This window comes from Lygodium microphyllum, chromosome 5 (genome assembly GCF_053477565.2).
Source record: "Lygodium microphyllum isolate KBCC chromosome 5, Lygodium_microphyllum_v1.1.10, whole genome shotgun sequence".
In the NCBI taxonomy this organism is placed as follows: Eukaryota; Viridiplantae; Streptophyta; class Polypodiopsida; order Schizaeales; family Lygodiaceae; genus Lygodium; species Lygodium microphyllum.
Genome location: NC_141139.1, coordinates 134,245,155 through 134,264,268, shown reverse-complemented (window position 1 = coordinate 134,264,268; position 19,114 = coordinate 134,245,155). Strand labels below are relative to the sequence as shown.

The 19,114-nt window shown below is 39.7% G+C and overlaps 1 protein-coding gene across 1 annotated transcript; it reads right to left on the bottom strand.

Moving 5' to 3' along the window:
- Positions 1-4,641: 4,641 nt before the first annotated feature.
- On the bottom strand, positions 4,642-12,133 carry LOC148036434 (putative RNA-binding protein ARP1). Its single transcript, XM_087678414.1, has 6 exons — positions 11,655-12,133; positions 11,307-11,451; positions 10,488-10,653; positions 8,124-8,157; positions 6,236-6,524; positions 4,642-5,299 (listed from the first exon to the last, which is right to left on the bottom strand). Exons 1-6 carry the CDS (start codon positions 11,868-11,870, stop codon positions 5,154-5,156), a joined length of 996 nt encoding a protein of 331 aa, XP_087534540.1. The 5' UTR covers positions 11,871-12,133; the 3' UTR covers positions 4,642-5,153.
- Between the last annotated feature and the right edge of the window lie 6,981 nt (positions 12,134-19,114).

Sequence of the window (19,114 nt, the reverse complement as noted above, 5' to 3'; positions counted from 1 at the left end):
CGTTGACTGGGCTGGTTGTGCCTACGGCAAGAGGCCAACCAATGGCTATGCATTTGGATTGGGCAGCAACATGATCAACTGGCAAAGTAAAAAACAACCTACAATTGCATTGTCTAGTATAGAAGCGGAATATAGGAATGTGACCTTAATGGCTTGTGAAGCTATTTGGTTGTTGCTAAAGTTACTGAATGACTTGGGGATACACTTGGATAGCAAAGTGAAGCTACTTTGTGATAATCTTAGCTATGTGATGCTTGCAAGCAATCCTATCTACCATGTAAGATCTAAACACATTAAAGTTCATTACCATTTCATCCAAGAAATGGTACTAGTAGAGCAGATTGACTTGATGCATGTGAAGAATGAAGACTAGGTAGCATATATCTTTACCAAATCACTTGGTAAAGAAAAGTTCATCTATTTTAGGTAGCTACTTGGAGTATTGCAGATGGTTTGAGCTTGAGGGGGAGTGTTGGAAATCAAGCTAGAAATCAAGCTCCACCCCATCTCTCTTTATGTCTATGTTACTTACTAACATTAGCTGGATACAATTGTAAATGTGTGTGTCACTGAATAAGTTGGTAGACTTGACCTAACCATAGTTAGATGACGGTTAGTCAAACCTAATGTAACTCTCTCTTTCAATGTGTGACTAAGTGGATGAATAATGAGAAGATAATGAAGAAGTATATTAGCTTTGCAAGCTTGAGCTGGGGACTATAGAGTACTATATATGTAAGTTCCCAATGTAATATGAGATGAAAGAGTGCTTTCATTATCTCTTCTAAGAGCGATTTCGACCACTATCTAGAGTGATGGACTCCCCAAATCTTTGGTACATGAAGGGTCCTAAAGGAGACAAAATGGAATCTTGATGACCCTGCACTAAACAACTTTAGACCCTTCTATGAGTTTATATGGTCTGCATATACTTGTCATGCTTCAAATTTTGCAAAGCTCACAAAAATTTTGAAGTTAGATTAGATTATTAAGGTATAATTTGAGATTATGCAAAAATTCCATGTTTTGTCACTTAATTTTTAAACATTTGAATCATCCAATGTTGTTTTGATTGATCTTGTTTTGTTTCATTAAACCTTAATCCTCCACCTCTATCCATGGATAATAACTTTATGTCATGGCAATGGGCACCACAATTATTGCTATGATTGTTAAAACCGGTAAGGGTAGTGAATGATGTTGCTCAAATCCAAACTATAGGGCAACATGCTTATTGCTATCAAACCATCCAAAGTTCATATTTGCAACATGAATCCATTGAAACAATGGTTGAACCATGTAAATTGTTGAGAAACCTTCTTTCATATGACAATTAGTGGAACTTCTCACAACACACCAAAGTTCTAATGTAAATGTAGTTACCTCCAAACCAATGATGCACACGTAGTTAGCTCCAAACCTATGATGCACATGTAGTTACCCCCAAACTTAAGGTGACATGTAGTTGTTTTCAATTGAGTGATTAACTACATGATAGCCTTAAGAAGGCCTAGTTTTGATAAATAAGCAAATGTGGATTGCAACTAGCAAAGCTTTTCAACTAAAAAAGATGGAGAAATACTTGATGTCAAAAATAGGAATCATTAGAAGTTGCAAACTTGAGGCAACATGATAAAAGGCTACTCATGTAACTCCAAAAATCATCATTATGACATTATGATAAAAAGAAAAATGGGAGATGTAGGTGGCCCCAACTTGACACAAGGCTAATACTTGTACCTATGTACATCTAATGCACCTATCTATATGTACATGTTTATGTATATAGCATGTGTTTTAAAAGAAAGAATTAGGAATAATTTTCATTCCATAATTAGTTTATTTCCCTCCTATATTTAACAAGTATGCCTTTGACATGTCTTAATAAACAAACCATTCTACTATTAGATGACACACTATTGCCTTTCTTTCAAAACTTTGTTTTGAAAGGACATGGAAATTAGATGAGTAGGGGAGTATGAAATTGATGTGGTTGTGTGAGATATTGAGGAGAGTTCTAAGGGAGATGTTTGAAAAATGACATTTTCGACCACATAACATTATCTCCTCAATATAGAAGTAGTGAATGGATTTTGTGCCAAAGACTAACTTGTTTTGCAAATTCAATATAAGAAGGTAATTTCCATTCTTAATTATTTTTAGGACTTAGAAAATTGATCCTTTATTCTCTTGATAGTGTGATTCTACTTATGATTATGCCAATGTAGTATGCATACACAAACAAAGATTGTACAAATAGTAACTTAATCCATGGAAAGCCAAAGGGATGAATATAAGAAAGTACTTAACTTGATAGTAGGTTGAGGGAATGGTTCTAAAAACACACTACACCTTAAGCTAGGCTAAGGGGTGGACGCGGAAAGGCCTTTTGACTTTTGGTGGGCTAAAAAGGGAAAATGTAGAAATGATGGAGAGAGACCTATTCAAGAAGGGGAATCAAGAGAACACTTAAGATAGAATCTCCTCACAAAAATGGCAAAACATTCACTAGCACTTGTGAAATAGTAAGCACCCTTGTAATTGAAAAAAAAGTGCATCCCTCTTAATCAATTGATGTTTCAATTCCCAAGCTTCCAAATTAACCGTCTCATCATAGCTCATACTACTAAGTTCCTTTTCCATGTGATTTGTTTGCATCACCCAACATCATGCTCAAATCCCTAAATAGGATTATATGCTTGGTTTGAAAGTAGGATTTTAGAAGTTTACACAATCTTGCCCTTTCTATAAACAAAGATTGAGGTAGAGAATACAAACTCAAAATCCATGTTTTTTGTTATTGAAACAAAGGCACCTTCATTGTATGATATTGCTTGCCTTGGTTTTATTGAATTTCTAACCAACAAGAAGGTCCCACCCTTACCATTAGAGCCTAAAACTAAAACTTTGATACCCAGCAAATTGAGCACTATTCAAATCATACAATCTTAACCTTGAAAAGCCCACTCCATTGCACTTAACATTTCTAATCAATTTCCTGCATGTAGCTTCTCTTGTCAATGAACATAAACTTCAACATTCCAAGAAAGGATTTTGAGCTTGAATAAGGCTTTCATCAAATAACTAGTCAACGTCAATGTATTCCTTATTGTCTTTGGCAAACTTTCCAACAAATGACTTCTCACTAGCTTTTCAAGATTACCTTGCTTCTTCCCTTTCCCTTCATTTACCTTCTTCTCAAAAGCCTTTATCTGCTTGCATGTTTTCCTTATCTTGATCGCAGTCCAATATAGTAAGCTCCTTGGAGGTTCCACCTTTCTTTTGCACCGTTGTGTTTTCCTTGCCCTTTCCTTTGGACACCTTATTTATCTTCCTATACTTCAGATTTATTAACCTCATCTCTATCTTCAGAGGGAGAATTCTCTTTGCTTCTTCCTTGGCTTCATTGAATACCAACTTTGTGTAGGTAATGTCTAATAAAGTGAGAATACTCTTTGCTTCTTCCTTGGCTCAATCCAAGACCAATTTTGTGCAGGCAATGTCTAGTAAAGTGGATAGCCCCTTTTTTAGAGGTAGCATGCAGCAAGAAAAGCAAGAATCATACTTAGGGCAATTACACATAGGGCTAAATCCCTTGCCCGCTGTCCATGTAGTTCTTTACACGTCAAATGCAACCTTTGTTAACTCCAAAAGTGCCATGATCTAGTGGTAGTTAAATCTTAGCCCTACCCTAATTGGCGAGGGCTCAAATCTTGTTAGATGCATGGAAATTTTTTTGAATTGAAGGTATTGTCATCTAGTTAGTGGGCATAGAATAAATACTAGGGAATTTTTTTGAATTGAAGGTATTGTCATCTAGTTAATGGCATAGAAAAAATACTAGGCACCCGAAAGTTTCCGCAAACCGAAAAAATAAAAGTGGACCAAATCAAATCGCCACACATCAGCCAACGGACACTCCGATTATTTTGAATGTAGGTAGTGGGCGCAGAAAAAATCCTAGGCACCCGGAAGTGTCCACAAACCCAAAAAAGTGGACCAAATCAAATCGCCTCACGTCAGCCAACAGACACTCCGACTATTTTGAAAACGGGGCGCCCACCACTGTGTAACCAGCCTATAGTGATGTTAATCGAGATACTAAGGAGGATCCCTGCGTTGCAAACGCTTCTGTCTACGCTTGTAGCACCAGTACTACATGCGGGGACATGAATGGCTCCTTCCAAAGCTTTTACATCCCATTAAAGACATTCATGTTGCAGCAGCTGGTGTGGGGAGAAAGTGGTTGTCCAAGGAACAGGATTCCCCACTCCTGCTCATACAGTGAACCCACAAATGCAAAGGAAAAACCACGCCCCACAAAGTCAATCTCGTATGGGAAATCTTTACCGTGTCTCTACAAATTAACGGTCGAACTCTCATTCACCTGAAGATATTTGCATGAAATAGAAGCAGAGAGAGAGAGAGAGAGAGAGAGAGAGAGAGAGAGAGAGAGAGAGAGAGAGAGAGAGGTCCTTTGAGAGATGGCCGCTCGAGGACGGAAATTATCTGTTTACAATGTTTTCTTGGGTGTGCATATATGTTTTCTTGGGTGTGCATATGTGTTTTGTTTGCTGGCCAAATAGCCCCTTGTACAGTTGAATATTATTGAATCACACAACTGAGAGAGAGAGAGAGAGAGAGCCTAATGTGAGTGTTTTCTTATTACTTGTGAAGTAAAAAATAGAAATGAATGATCCGAGACGTGGGTCACCTGGATCAATGTGCAAGGATTTCTTGGGGCATGGAAGCTGGTGCCTACGTGGTTGTGTGAGTATAAAGCACTCCATGTCCATCTACTATGTAAAAAGAATGTGATCTGTAACTGAGTGAGTGACAGAGAAGAATGTTTGTAACGGTCAATCCTAAGGCTCAACAATGTGTCTGACTGTGAGGGCATTGTATCTGTGAGGACAAAATTTTCTGGAGGTCAATACATATCTATGTATATGTAGGGGTACGTTACCTGAGTGGGAATTTCTCATACTCCTGATCGATGGCTGTCCTTTTAGTTGTGATCAACTGTTTGTGTATATCTACTGTTACAGTAAGGCTGTCTGAGAGACTCTGTGTTGTGTATGTGGAGTGAATGATGTACCATCCTGTTATGCTTGTTATATTGTAGAGCTAAGGCAGCTGCTAGTTTGGAGCGTTTAATTTACTCGGCCTGCAGGTGCTTGATCTGATTTTGCTTCTGATTGATGCTGTTGGATTGTGAACATTTGAGTTGTTGGAGCTATACCAACACTCCCTATTCCAGCATTGGCGGCAGCTGAAGAGAAAGAAGCTAATGCAACTCCTGTAAATCAAGAGATTAGAATCAGATAGCAATTACTATTAGGGTCTAATCAGTAAATATCCAAAAATAGTGTTTGCATTTACCACACGGGTCCTTGCCAAGGCTTACTCCTGTCTCACTCATAATCTACTGCATTGCATCTAGACTGTTTTTGGACAGTAAAGGCTGCTGCACAATTATTGAAATTTTACACAAAGAACTGCCTATGTGGTACATCACCCATATGTTAGGCAGTGCTGATATATTGAATCAGCAATTTGCCATACAATGACAACCCAAACTCCCACCCAAGAACAGAAATGATGAAGTCTCACGAGAGGGATTCAAGGCCCTGTAATTTATCCTCTGAATGTTGCCTCAGTTAGGGAGGAGGAAAGCTATGACCCACAGAAGTTCTAGAAAATTTCCCATGTGAAAAAGGGGGCTCTTTTCCCTCATTTACCCCTAGAGTATTCAACATCACGGACTTCTTCTTGGGAGGCACCACACATCTAGCTAGGTGCAGCTAGGGGCAGGGGACTGCCAGCCCCCACCCTCAGCCTGGCCGCCCCCAACTGCATCAACAAGGTGTATGCTCCCTCCCTCACAAAAGCTCATGATGTTGTCATACTTCACAATGTGGGAATTATAGTGGGAATTTGTCTAAAACTTCTTGTGACAAGGAAGGCCATAGTTCCAATGCTGAGTGATGCCACCACTCTGTGGTTGCTTGAGTGCAGACGGAAGAAATTGAAGAGAGCCCCAATCAAGGACACCCAAATGATTCAAACTAAAAACAAGGTTAACTAACTGCATCCCAGAGCTACTCGAGTATCAAAGCTAGTCTTCCAGCCATTAAAAACAAGGATCTATAAAAGAAGAGGAAGTCCTTGTAAGTTTTCATTGAAAGGCGTGGAAAAGCGCAAGCAATTCAGAACCTGGGCAAAAGCTGCTTACCTGAAGATGCGACAGGGGTTGTTGGGATGGGTACAAGGCTCCCTCCAGCTCCTGCTGCAACTGCCCCATGGTATTGATGTGGGAGTGTAGTGATAGTGGTGATGCTACTAGCAGCACCATATTGCATCACTTGTGGCAGTTGCATGGAGAAGCCTGCTTGTTGAGTAGAGGGCTGGGAATACTGCACATTGTAAGGATTGTATAGTGATGAGCTTGCAGTGGCCAATGTGCCACCGCCTGTGTAGAATTGCTGATAGTGAGGAGTCCCAACTTGAGGACTATAGACAGCCTGAAAAAAGTGCAAAGAGCAAAGTTGAGACAGAAAAATCCCTGAACTAAGATAAGAGCTTTTCCAAAACCCTATCAGCTCAAAATGTTACAAGTTCAAACTTGAGAGTCCAGAAGACCCTGGCCCGATGGACTTGTTGAGACAAGTGACTATGCATCTCTGGAACCTCACAAAGCTCCTTCAGCTGAAATTTTGAACAATAACTAGAAGCCTTGACCCTGGCCTAGTTGTGACAAGAAAGCATATGCACAGCAAGGTTGAGGAAAAGTCATATATATACCAACAAGTTTTCCCATTACAAACTACTTCTATCAAGAAGAGAATTAAACATGATGTTTACTGATATACATGGTTTAATCATTGTCACATACAAGCACTTGAGGAACCGTCTGATCCTATGTTGCAAGTGCCAAAAAGTTAGTTTTTTTTTTCCAATTTGATTAGAACCTCTTGCATGCTTGGCCATCAGAACTTGACATTATGTCACATGTGACAATAAGTAACCTTTCTTAATGTTTCTGTATGGTCTTGAAAGCTTGGCCTTTTTAGCTTCTCATCTTTGAACATCTACTAGGACGAAATAGGAAATAATAAAATCTACAGTTGATGCAGTCCAGGACATGTTGCAAGTAAACTCATAGCTGGAATGTTGATCAAAGGCATGCATATTGAGACATGAGCTGCTTCTCAGTAGATGAGAAATGAGATTTCATTACAAGATTTAAATTGCTTGATAGAGCACAAAGCGAGGTATCATGCTACACCTGCCACATGTCAAGTTGTGAAGAGCATATGCTAGAATGTCTCACCAAAGAGAGCTAGAAAACTACTGTACTGACATATTTTGGGATACTACAACACGGGGCTACAAGCTTCATAACCCAGGAGAAAAATGACTCCATTGCCAAAATGTGGCATACAACCACAAGGGGCTATATAAGCTTCCTTATCAAGCAGCAACCATGACCTATTTTTGACATTTCCCCATATGGAAAAAGGGGCTCTTTCCCCTTGTTTCTCTATATAGTGTTCAACATCATGAGCTTTTGCTCAGGAGGTGCTGCATACCTAGCTAGGTGCAGTTGGGGCAGCTGGGGGCAGCCCTTGCCCCTGACCATGCCTAGCTAGGTATGTGGTCCCTTGCCCCCAACCACACCTACCTAGCTATGCGGTCTGCACCCTTGCAAAAGCTCACAATGTCATCATAATTCACAATGTGGGGGACCCTAGCAAACGTTCATGGTGTGGTCATAATTCACAGTGTGGGAAATATATTGGGAATTTGTCTAAGGCTTCTTGTGAATGTGCACACTACCACACAGGGGGTCACAAGCATAGTTACTAAGTGGCAGCTGTAAGGTAGGAATCACACGTTTAAGCAGCTCTAAATACATTTTCGCGGGGCTTGGGAGCTTTTCTATAGCATGAACAATCTTTGCAAGGAATGCAATCTTGTTAGCATTGCAGTAATAAATTGCATGTTCTACAATACAGTCAGAAGCTTGACATGTTGCGAAATCTCTTGTCACAGTACACGCACCACTGCAGAGGCTACATTAAAAAGTGTGTCAAAGAAGTTTAAAGGACCCTGTTAATTACCTGCTGATACGCCAACTCTGGAGAGTAAGGGTACCTGCCACGCACGGAAAGGAGCACCTTAACGACAAGCGAGAAACTTTACGATACGTACGAGGCATATTTGCATGAAAATGGAACAAAAATAGATCAGCAGGCAGAGCAGTACATAGAAACACAACAGGACATACAGGGCAAGAGACTTTGGGATGCAAATGTTACTACTCATTATAATTTCCTCCTCACTATACATTTATTGCTCTAGCACATTTCTCTTAAGTCTACTTAATAGTCCTAAAAGTTTAGTCTATGCGTAGTTGCACTCCAAAGTCCGCTAGGATTAGCATACCCCAAGTCAAACTAATGTCTAGAGACACTTGTTACCCCCCTCTCTCTCTCTCTCTCTCTCTCTCATGTTACCCTTGTGATACTAAGACACTAGCCACTAGCCACTAGCCACTACGCTATCATTCCATAGACTTGAGTAAACATCTTTCCCTTTTTTAAAACATGAAATTTGCATAGAAACCCTATAGCTCTTTCAAAAGCATTTTGAACTTTGATACGTAGAAATTTGCACAGAAACCCTCTCTAGGTGGGGAGAAAGAAAATTTGCACTTCTACCTTAGAGGCAAATGTTTGAGGCAGCCTCCCTTAGAAAAGGAAGTGGCAGAACAAAATTGCTTATATTGTAATGTTCATTACCTTGAAAATTGAAAAAAGATTATTGTAGGATTTAAAAAGTTGAAAATAAGGACAAAGGAGGCTTTAGAATTTCAAAAATACTCTATGTTATGCATATTATGCACAAGCAGAAATGTGAATATTTTAAGAACCATCTCTTGAAGGGAAAACTCATTTGAAAAGCCCTTCCTTAGGCTAAGGTACTACCAAAAAAAATGTTGTACATCCATTTGGTCAAACACACACACACACACCCACACACACACGTGTGCACGCGTGCACGCACACACACACACACACACACACACACACACTCTCTCTCTCTCTCTCTCTCTCTCTCTCTCTCTCTCTCTCTCTCTCTCTCTCTCTCTCTCCATGTGTATGTTTTGGTTGACAATTTTAACATCAAACCATCACAACCTCATAACTAGAATCTCACATTTATTGTGAGTAATGTTTAGGTGTTATTTACATTGTTGCATCTGATTACGAGTGCCATAGAATTATCTTCATCACATTGAGGCTCAACATTGTCTCACTATTACTATATAATTGTTAAAGGATTGGCCCTCTACTGGTCATGGGGATTTGGACATAAAGTTTTTTTTTGTAAATGTTGTCAAGTTAAATGGGCCAATCATGTGATGGATTGATGTGTTAGGATAGAAGGGACTATAAAAACCATTAGTAGTCACTTGAATCACATTAGACTTCATCGTCTTGAGGTCATCTCAACATATTAATGAATGTCATAAGATTTGCATTATACTCAAATGGATGAAGACATTGTAAAGCATTTGGAAGTATACCCACGTATTTGCACCAATGAGTAAGGAATATGTGCATAATGAATCATGGTAATGTGGTTCCTTGCCAAGCAAGCCCAATTTCATGCACAATAAACATGATGTCAAGTTTGCAAAATCCTACAAGACTTTGATGTGCAAAGTGAGGACTTGCCATTTATCAATATGCTTTGTACTTTGTCAATATCATGGTACAATTCTATTGCTCATCCAACCAAATTAGCCTCGTCTATGTGTTCTTTATGAGATGCAAAAATCATATATAGACTCATCTTGGATACTTATAGGATGATCTAAAGAAGAGTCCTATTAGACTTGAGAGCACCATGCACGTGCCCAACATTCTAATGTTCATGAAGTGAAAGAATGGAGTAGAATGGTCGGTTCAAGGTATTTGTAAGCATAACCCTGATAGCATTAAAGAGTAACTTCAAGCTTCATGAGAGAGGTGGTAAAAACAACAAAAATGCTTTACAAATATCAAGCTTTACTACCAAATAAGATTTTTAAGAATGTGCCACTTCTTCCTAATAGTCACATTAGCTTATTTATGGAACTTGTGTTGATCCTAGAAAAGGTTCCATGATACTAGAGATAATCCATTGCCCATTTAGAGAAATGAAATAGTAATATCAAGTTTTACTACCAAATAAGAGCTTGAAGAATGTGCCACTTCTTCCTAGTAGTCATATTAGCTTATTTACGGAACTCCAAACATTGTGTTAATCTTATAAAAGGTGCAATGATACTAGAGATAATCCATAACCCATTTAGAGAAACAAACTAGTAGACCTCGAAAACTCAAGCTTAAGTCAAGTATGTGTTGTATATATGGAGAGTGGAAAGTAAGAATAGTAGTGAAATGATTATGGTGAAATGGAAGTGAGAAGTCACATACCCATAGATTTGATATGTTGGGAAGCCATGTTGATAAGTATAAGGTCCTTGGAGTTGGTGGTGTTGTGGATGAGGGTACATTGGAGAACCCATGTAGATTGCTCCACTTGCATGTGCTCCTCCCATTGTAGGGTTTGCAACCATGTAATTCATGCGAAAGCGATTCCCTAATATTTATTATTAATTATAATTAGCAATTGACTCAAAGTGAAGGGAGTGAGGTGGAACACACATCAATGAGGGGGGCAATTGTAAGAGTATAAAGGGAGCATTGCCATGAAAAATTAGGTGATTGAAAAGAAGTCAAGGACAAGGTAATGTGAAAATTGAAAGCTTGCGACATGATTGAGTATTTTAGGTAATGCATGTGTGCTACATGAACACTCGGGAATACTAGCATTTGCTTGGGGTGTGAAAGAAGGATAGATGTTTTTGTAGTGGTGGGAAGGACCCCCCAAGATGCCTTAAGGTTGAAATCGTCACATCGGAGGGTTTGGACACGGGTGCGTGCATACTTGGGAACTTTTGATATGTACACACATATATATAGACATATCAAGTACTATTGATAAATGTACACAAGCACAAGTCAAGTGAGGAGTAGGTTTAGAAATCTTGACTAGAAACAATTTGAAAATGTTTTAAACGCAAATATGACAATCCAACAATCCATATATACATAGCCTATGTAAGGAGTTGTAGGTCTACAAACGATGTCAACATGGTATAAAGGCACATATCTCCCAACCCAACAAGCCAAGGAAGGTTGGGAGGGGGAGGAGAGGGAGGCGAGGGGATATGTGTTGTAAACGGAGCTCACCATGCAGATTAGAATGAAAAGAGGAGGGGCGAGATCGATGGTGGGCACGTAAGGAGGCGAGGTTGCAGTTGGCTCGTCGGCCGTCGATCACAGGCGTGGCGTCGACGCAGGCTCGGCTGGCAGCCTCGGCCTCTTTGAAGGTCACCTAAAACGCAATTAATACAAAAGCAACCACAGCAAGCCAACCAAAACACGCTCGTTAGCTTGCTAAACACGATGAGTAGCTTGGCAATCAAGCTGACTAATCAGGCAACGAGAAGCAGACACAGACACAGACACAGACACGCAGAGAGAGAGAGAGAGAGAGAGAGAGAGAGAGAGAGATGGCTGTGTATTGTGTGCTCTCACAAATCCGTAGCCCTTCGATCGGCCGGTGAGCTTGTCTGTGATGACGACCGCCTCCACGATCTCCCCGTACTGCTCGAAGTGGCGCTTCATCGTCTCCTTCTGTGTCTCCCACGCCAGCCCCCCCACGAACACCTTGGTGTAGGTCGTATCCGCCTGATCGCCCCCCCCCTGCATCGCCATCTCACCTCCAGCCTCCTGCTGCTGTCGCAGCTGCATCCACAGACAGCCAGAGAGAGAGAGAGAGAGAGAGGGAGGGAGGGAGGGAGGGAGGGAGGGCGGGAGGTGGTGCGCTTCTCTCACGCAAGCTTACAATGAGAGAGAGAGCTAGCTAGCTTCTCTGCTTGCTATCCGATCCGCCTCCACTCCATGCCTGGGATATGGAGAGACAGAGACAGAGGCCAGCCTCGGTGGAGGGAATGAAGCAGCCCCCCCCCCCCCCCTTCCTGCAGCCCGTTCCTATGCAAAAGTAGTTCCGTTCTCTCCTCTTGCAGACTTTTCTTTTTTAGTTCGCTTTGTTCCCATGCCCCATCATCCCCCCACCTTTGCTTCTCCCAACACAAGGGGGAGGGGGAGGGGGTCCTCTTTGGGTCCTTCTTCTTAACCCCACCTCTAAAGACCATATGGCATAGTGCTCCATATGTCATACTATATGGTATGCTCCATATGTCATGCTATATGGCATGGAGCACTATGCTATATTATAGCATGTAGCATACCTCCAATTATTCCAATACTAATTTGCTTATGCCCAGAGTAAAACATGCATACGTTCGATGAAACTATATGCCATTGATTTTTTATACCCATCGCAAAGCATACATCTATTTATGTCACGTATCCATGTTGGTATAGCCCAAGTCCCATTAAAATATTAGTATACCCTAACTACTTTTATTGGGAGCACATAGATAGGTAAGTGCAACACAACATGTCCATCATCAACAGAACATGTCCATCATCTATTGCTCATTGTCACATCACCCACTCTATGGTCATTGTACCATTGTCCACCCACCACAACTTCTTCATGGTGACTTCTAGGACCCTATAAGAGGAACTCAAAAGTCCATAAAATAACAACATACTATTTCAAGTTGATATATGTGGAAGCCTAATTGATCTATGAAAATAACAAGCAATTGCTCTCTTCTGTCACACACAGAGCCACATCAACAACTACCTACTTTAATATGCATTGCCACACCAACAACTTCCAATCTAATATTTGTAAAACTTGGTGCACATCAAGTTTGCTAATTATGGATAATATTACATGTTTGACATTCATTCAAGTCAATTCTCATTATCTAGACTTGCATATTGCTACTACTTTTGTCAACTACAAGAGTTGGTATATTAAGTGGTAGATCTATTGTATATACTGTCTATGAGCATGTGAGACATATGTTCAGCTTAGTTCTTTTCCATCATACTTGGAAATGCCTTTTACTTGTAGGTGTGATTCTCCATGTACTTCATAGGGGCCATATTGATGGGTCCACTGAAGCTATTATTGCCACCATTGATGCACAATGACCACCCTTACCTTTAGCTTGTCTTTCTCTTTAATAAGAAAGAAACATAGAGGTACATGAAGCTAAGATCCCAACAATCCCCCCCAAAACACTTAAATCTAATATATAAGTAGACGTAACTTGGGCAAAATGTGCAATTGATTCCAAGGCTCAAATTTCCTCACTTACAAGATAAGACCAAAAAAAAAAAGTTTTCAAGTGTATCAATCCTTGAACAATGAAAATTATATGATAGAAATTAATAACATAACATTTTAAAACCACTTGTCAACAACAAGTCGTATAATTCACCCTATCAAAAGATGCTACATCAAGGTTATCATAGAACATTGTCACAATGCTTGTTCAAGATGAGAAGAACAAACAAGCTAACCCACTTGATGTTCACTTAAGAACTTACAAATTTATTATTATTGGCAAACCGACATAAGTAGTTATACATTTTTTAGTAGTTGCTTATATTATCTTGATTTTGTCAAAATTCTACATGATGGATGTGTTTAAATATGTTTTTTCTTTCAAATGTACTCTTTGCATCCTAGTTGTAGTAAAGTTTTTCATTCTCTCGATTGTTGAAGCAAAGAAGAAAGGTTCTTTCATAACAATTCATAGATCAAAATGAAAACACCACCAAAAGAAAATGTATCTCTTAAAGTTAACATTTACTTGTGGCCTTGTCTAAAGACTTGAGCACACATACATTTGCTAGCAATCCTAGAAAAAATATTTCCCTGAACTAGATCATTTACATGTTCACTTCAAAATCTATCTTTTCATTTAAAAATAAGAAATCTAGCTTGTAGCTCAAAAGCTATTCTAAGACTAAGTTTACTTATAGAAGCCTTTGATCTTGAGACAATAGCAACTCTAATTGAAATACTTAGCTTCAAGCTTAAAGCCATGTAAATCCTTACCGTGTTTGTACAAACAAATAATGAAAATATAGCTTTAAGCTTGAAGCTAAGTATTTCAATTATTAGAGTTGCTTCTATGCTAGTTATAGAAGACTTTGATCTTAAGACAATAGCAACTCTAATTGAAATACTTAGCTTCAAGCTTAAAGCCATGTAAACCTTAATGTGTTTGTACAAACAAATAATGAAAATATAGCATGTAAATCCTTAACGTGCTTGTACAAACAAATAATGAAAATATAGCTTTAAGCTTGAAGCTAAGTATTTCAATTAGAGTTGCTTCTATGCTAGTTATAGAAGCCTTTGATCTTGAGACAATAACAACTCTAATTAAAATACTTAGCTTCAAGCTTCAAGCCATGTAAATCCTTAACATGCTTGTATAAAAAAATAATGAAAATATGTACATTTTAAATCAAGCACATAAGTGAATAGATGCAAAACATTGATGGTCAACATCCTTTAGTCATGTTATTTTAGTGATGTTTTGCATCTACTTGCTAATATGCTTGGTCTAATAGGTATGCTATTTTAGTTATGTTTTGCATCTAGTCTAGCTATTGGGTTGGGCTTGATTAAGTGGTAATGACATTAATCATAGGAGCTATCTTTCATTAGTCGTGCTTCTAAAAGTGGACTTCAATTGCCCTGTGTTTGAAGTGCACCAATTGTTTTAACTCTGAGTTCATTTTAGGGAAGAAGATTTGTTGGTGGCCACAACTTGCTCATCAAATGCATTTGGCTATATGATGAGGGGGTCTAAACCTTTTAGTGCTTTGTTGCTTTGGTTGAGAACCATTCTGGGCATAGGCTAAAATACTTAAGATCAGAGAATGGCAATATATATTACATGCTTTGAGCAATTTTTTAATTATTGAGACATTTAGCATTGGTTAAATGATTTCTATACCCCACCCCAAAATGGTGTTGCCAAGCACATGAATAGGACCCATTCAAGAGAGGCTCAGTAGTAGTATGCTCAATCATACAGGCTTACCTCATATGTTTTGGGATGAGGCAATTACTACTATAGTTCATTTGATTAATACATCCCCATGCACTACTCCACGGTAGAATTATAGAGGAGGTATAGTCTAGTAAGCCTTCTTTATATGAATGCAAGAGTCTTTGGGGATGCAAGGCATTCGACCATATTGCCAAAGACAAGTGCAAAAAGTTGGATCCATGCATCTTTCTTGGATATGGTGATGCACATGAGATGGGCTATCATCTTTTGGATCACAGGCTAGGAAAGTTATCTCTGTAGCCATTATGTGTTTCATAAGGATAATATGCATAAGAAAAATAGCTTGCAGTTGTTGTTGATACTCTTATGGCCCAAGATCCACTTGTTGTGTAGGATCATGTTGATGTTGGACAAAGACGACAGGATGATGCACTAGCTCCATAGCCAGTCTTGTGATACTCTACTAGATCCTCATGTCCTCTTGATCTTTATGAGCCCTCTATGGATTGTGTCATGGTGACAGACTCTATTGAACTTCTTAAAGGTAATAGTTCTTCTCAGGGGAGGGCTATGTGGTCTGAGTTTGGCTCATTATAGAAAAATCATATTTGGAATTTGGTTTCCTTGCCTAGTGAAAAACATGCATTGCCATGCAAGTGGGTGTATAAGTTAAAGAGCACCCTTGGTCGCACTAAGACATAATATGAGGCCTGTTTTGATGCTAGGAGGCATCTTCCATGGTGGATTCTGTGAGTTTTTTTATTCCACGGTGGATTTCGTGAGGTTTTTTGGTGGATTCCTTGTGCAAGAAGTTGACGGGGACGCTTGTCCTTTTCGGGCGTCATATTAATTTAATGTGCACATGGTTGATTCCACAGTGGGTGATTTCGCAAAATACATATCAAATTAATGGACGTTTATGAGTTTAGAGTACGCACTCGAATTAAATTAAGGTTAGGATAGAGTTCCAACCTATTTAATTATTTTGTAGTTGAAGACTGCTAGGTATTCACTTTTGTGGGTTTTATCTTATTATTTTCTAACAATTGTGAATGCTTCAGTTGATGTGTAGAGCAGGTGCAGTGGAGGTGTTGGGTAGCACTACCGGCCACGGCGTGAATTTAAAATACCTAGAACAATTATTATTTTTGATGGGCTTGTGCCTTGTCACTAAAGGCGTGACATCAATATTTATTTAGACGCGCTTATTTATTAAAGCACTTGACAAACATTCATTATTTTATATGTGCATAAGCACTCGGTTAAATATTCCATTATTTGGTATTTGTATTGGGCATGGCCCGACTTTTGGGATGCCCAAGCGCTTTACTCTTTATCTGGGCAAAAGCAAACACAAAAGCCAAAAGCATGCTAATTGTAAAGTGGGCTATTTTTGAGCTTGGATATTAATAAATCTATAAATACATGGCTTGTGAAGCACTCACACAAGGCATGGGGGGAGATTGCACCCCATTTGTCTTTTTGTCTCATGTCGTGCAAATTCTCTTTTAGCTTTTATGAAGAATTGTAGAGTTCTTTATTCTTGGAGACCTTCCGGCATTCACTATGCACGCATACATCACTGGATATGTGCATCAGTGGTATCAGAGTGAAGCTCAGATCAAGAGCTTCCAATCACTTACCGTCTCGCGTGAAGGCAAATCTCCTGGAATGAATGGGCTCTATAGGCTGCTATCTCGTGACGAACCGTCAATACAGGCGTGTTCCTGGCGGTGAAGAACCCCCTGATGTACTCTCAGATCACGAAGGAGGACCTCTCCCAGGAGGTGGAGGACCACTTCTCAAGATCCTTTGTAAGTCGTTTTGTAATAGAGAATCAGAGAAGGAAGATTATGAAGTTTGTAATTAATAAGCTTAATAAGCTTAAAAGGAGCTTAAGTCTCCCAAATGCAATGATTTGCGGCGGGAGGACGTACTGATCACCACCGATTTTGTCGTGAAGATGCTGTCATCCTCAACGAATTTTGAAATTCTTTAAGCTTTTTAAAAGCTTAAAGTTCTTAAGCTTTACTAAAGGCTACAAATTCAATCTTCAATCTCCTCCATAGCAGGTGTTCGCACTATGTTACTCTTGAACCCATTTCAAAACTCCAGCAAGTCTTTGTTCCCACGTGCAACTTGACAAAGCTAATTCACAGCAAGCAGGCTATCACATGCAGTCTATGCGCACGACTATTTCACTTGGAAAGATCGTTATCAATTACCGTACCCAAGAAAAGCAAGATCGTAAAAGCCATTTATAAAAAAAAAGCAAGCCTTGTAAACCCAAATTTGAGCTACGCTCATCCTTCTAACGAGATTTTGAGTGTGTGAGGTTGTTTGAGATTTTTGCAGGATGTCCGATCAAAACATGGAAGATTTTATGGGCGAAGGAAATTTTCCAGAGCTGACTATGGAGCAAAAATTGGACCTAATCATGACGCAACTTCAAGAAGGGTGAAGAGCACGCCAAAATTTGCAAGCACAACTGGCTACACTTCAACAATCCACTGCCGATCAACAGAGCACAACCTGAAGATGTTATTCGACGTATGATTGATGCAACACTCGATGCACAGTCTCTTAGAAAAGAGGCTAAGATAAGTTTAAAAAATTTCAATTTCGTACTTTTAATGGGCAACGTGACGGCAAAATTATTCTTTCTTTCATCAGTTAGTTTGACGACTATTTTCATGAAGAGCAATATGCTGGAAAAGATAAACTTAAATGCATCACTAACCATCTAGCAGACAGAGCATCATTATGGTGGATTGTTGTCCACAAGAGTGTTGATTGTCCCTCTACTTGGGAGGCCTTTTAAAAGAATTTTTTGTAGAATTTCCTTCCACTTCAAATCCATAAAAAAGCTATCAAACAGTGGGATCTCCTACAACAAAGAGATCGTGAATCCATCCCGCAATACACTGAGCGATTCTGGAGTGCCTTACTTCAACTTTGAATGCTTAAAGATGTTCCTGAGGCGATCCACAAGCACAAGTTTGCTTGGCCACTTCTATGCGGAAGTAAATATGTTCAAGCCAAAGACTTTGGAGGATGCGATTTCTTTAGCGCATGATGCTGATGATAAAATTCGTGGACGAGAAAAGTGATTGCAATAATTTTCAATTAATGGTAACTTTGGTTCAAAGCAATTCCACTCTAACTTCCGAAGATTCAATCAAAATTGCTTTGTTTCTTCTTCTTTCCATAAGCCCTGGACTCGATCTCCTACTTTACCATCAAACACAAATTCAAATCCTAAGCCTTCTCTCCAGCCAAATCCCAACATATCCAAATTTCCATCCCTCACCAATAATGTTTCCAAAGCAAAGCCTATAGTTTGCTACAAGTGTCATCAACCTGGACACTTAGCAATGAATTGTCAATCCAAGAAACAAGATGTTCAAATCAATCACTTGGGAGTAATTGAAGACGAAGACCATGAAGATATGCCAGACTTTATTGAAGATGACGATGATATCGGCGATACTTCAGATACTTTACCAGGTATGCCAACGCTGCCACCAAGAGGGACAACTATCCGTTGCCGTACACCAAGCACATGCTTGAGAGAGTGGCAGGCAAGGAAGCCTACAGTTTTCTGGACGGCTTCTCAGGGTACAACTAGGTGCAAGTGCATCCTGCGGACAAGCATAAGAATGCCTTTGCCACCACTGAGTGGGGCGTCCTTGCTTACATAGTCATGCCCTTTGGGTTGACTAATGCCCTTGCCACTTTCCAACGCCTCATGTGCACCATCTTTAAGGACATGCTTCGCAAGGAGTTAGAAGTCTTTGTCGATGACCTCTGTGTCCACTCGACCTGGATAGGATACTTAGACAAACTCCGAGCAGTCTTCAAGTGGTGTTGTTTATATCGTCTCTCCTTGAACCCCTTAAAGTGCCAGTTTTGGGTGAAGCATGGATGCATCCTAGGGCATGTGGTGTCGAAGAATGGCATTGCCACTGACTTCTCGAAGGTCAGGGTCATTGTTGACCTTCCACCCCCAAACAACTACAAGGGAGTTCAATGCTTCTTAGGCCA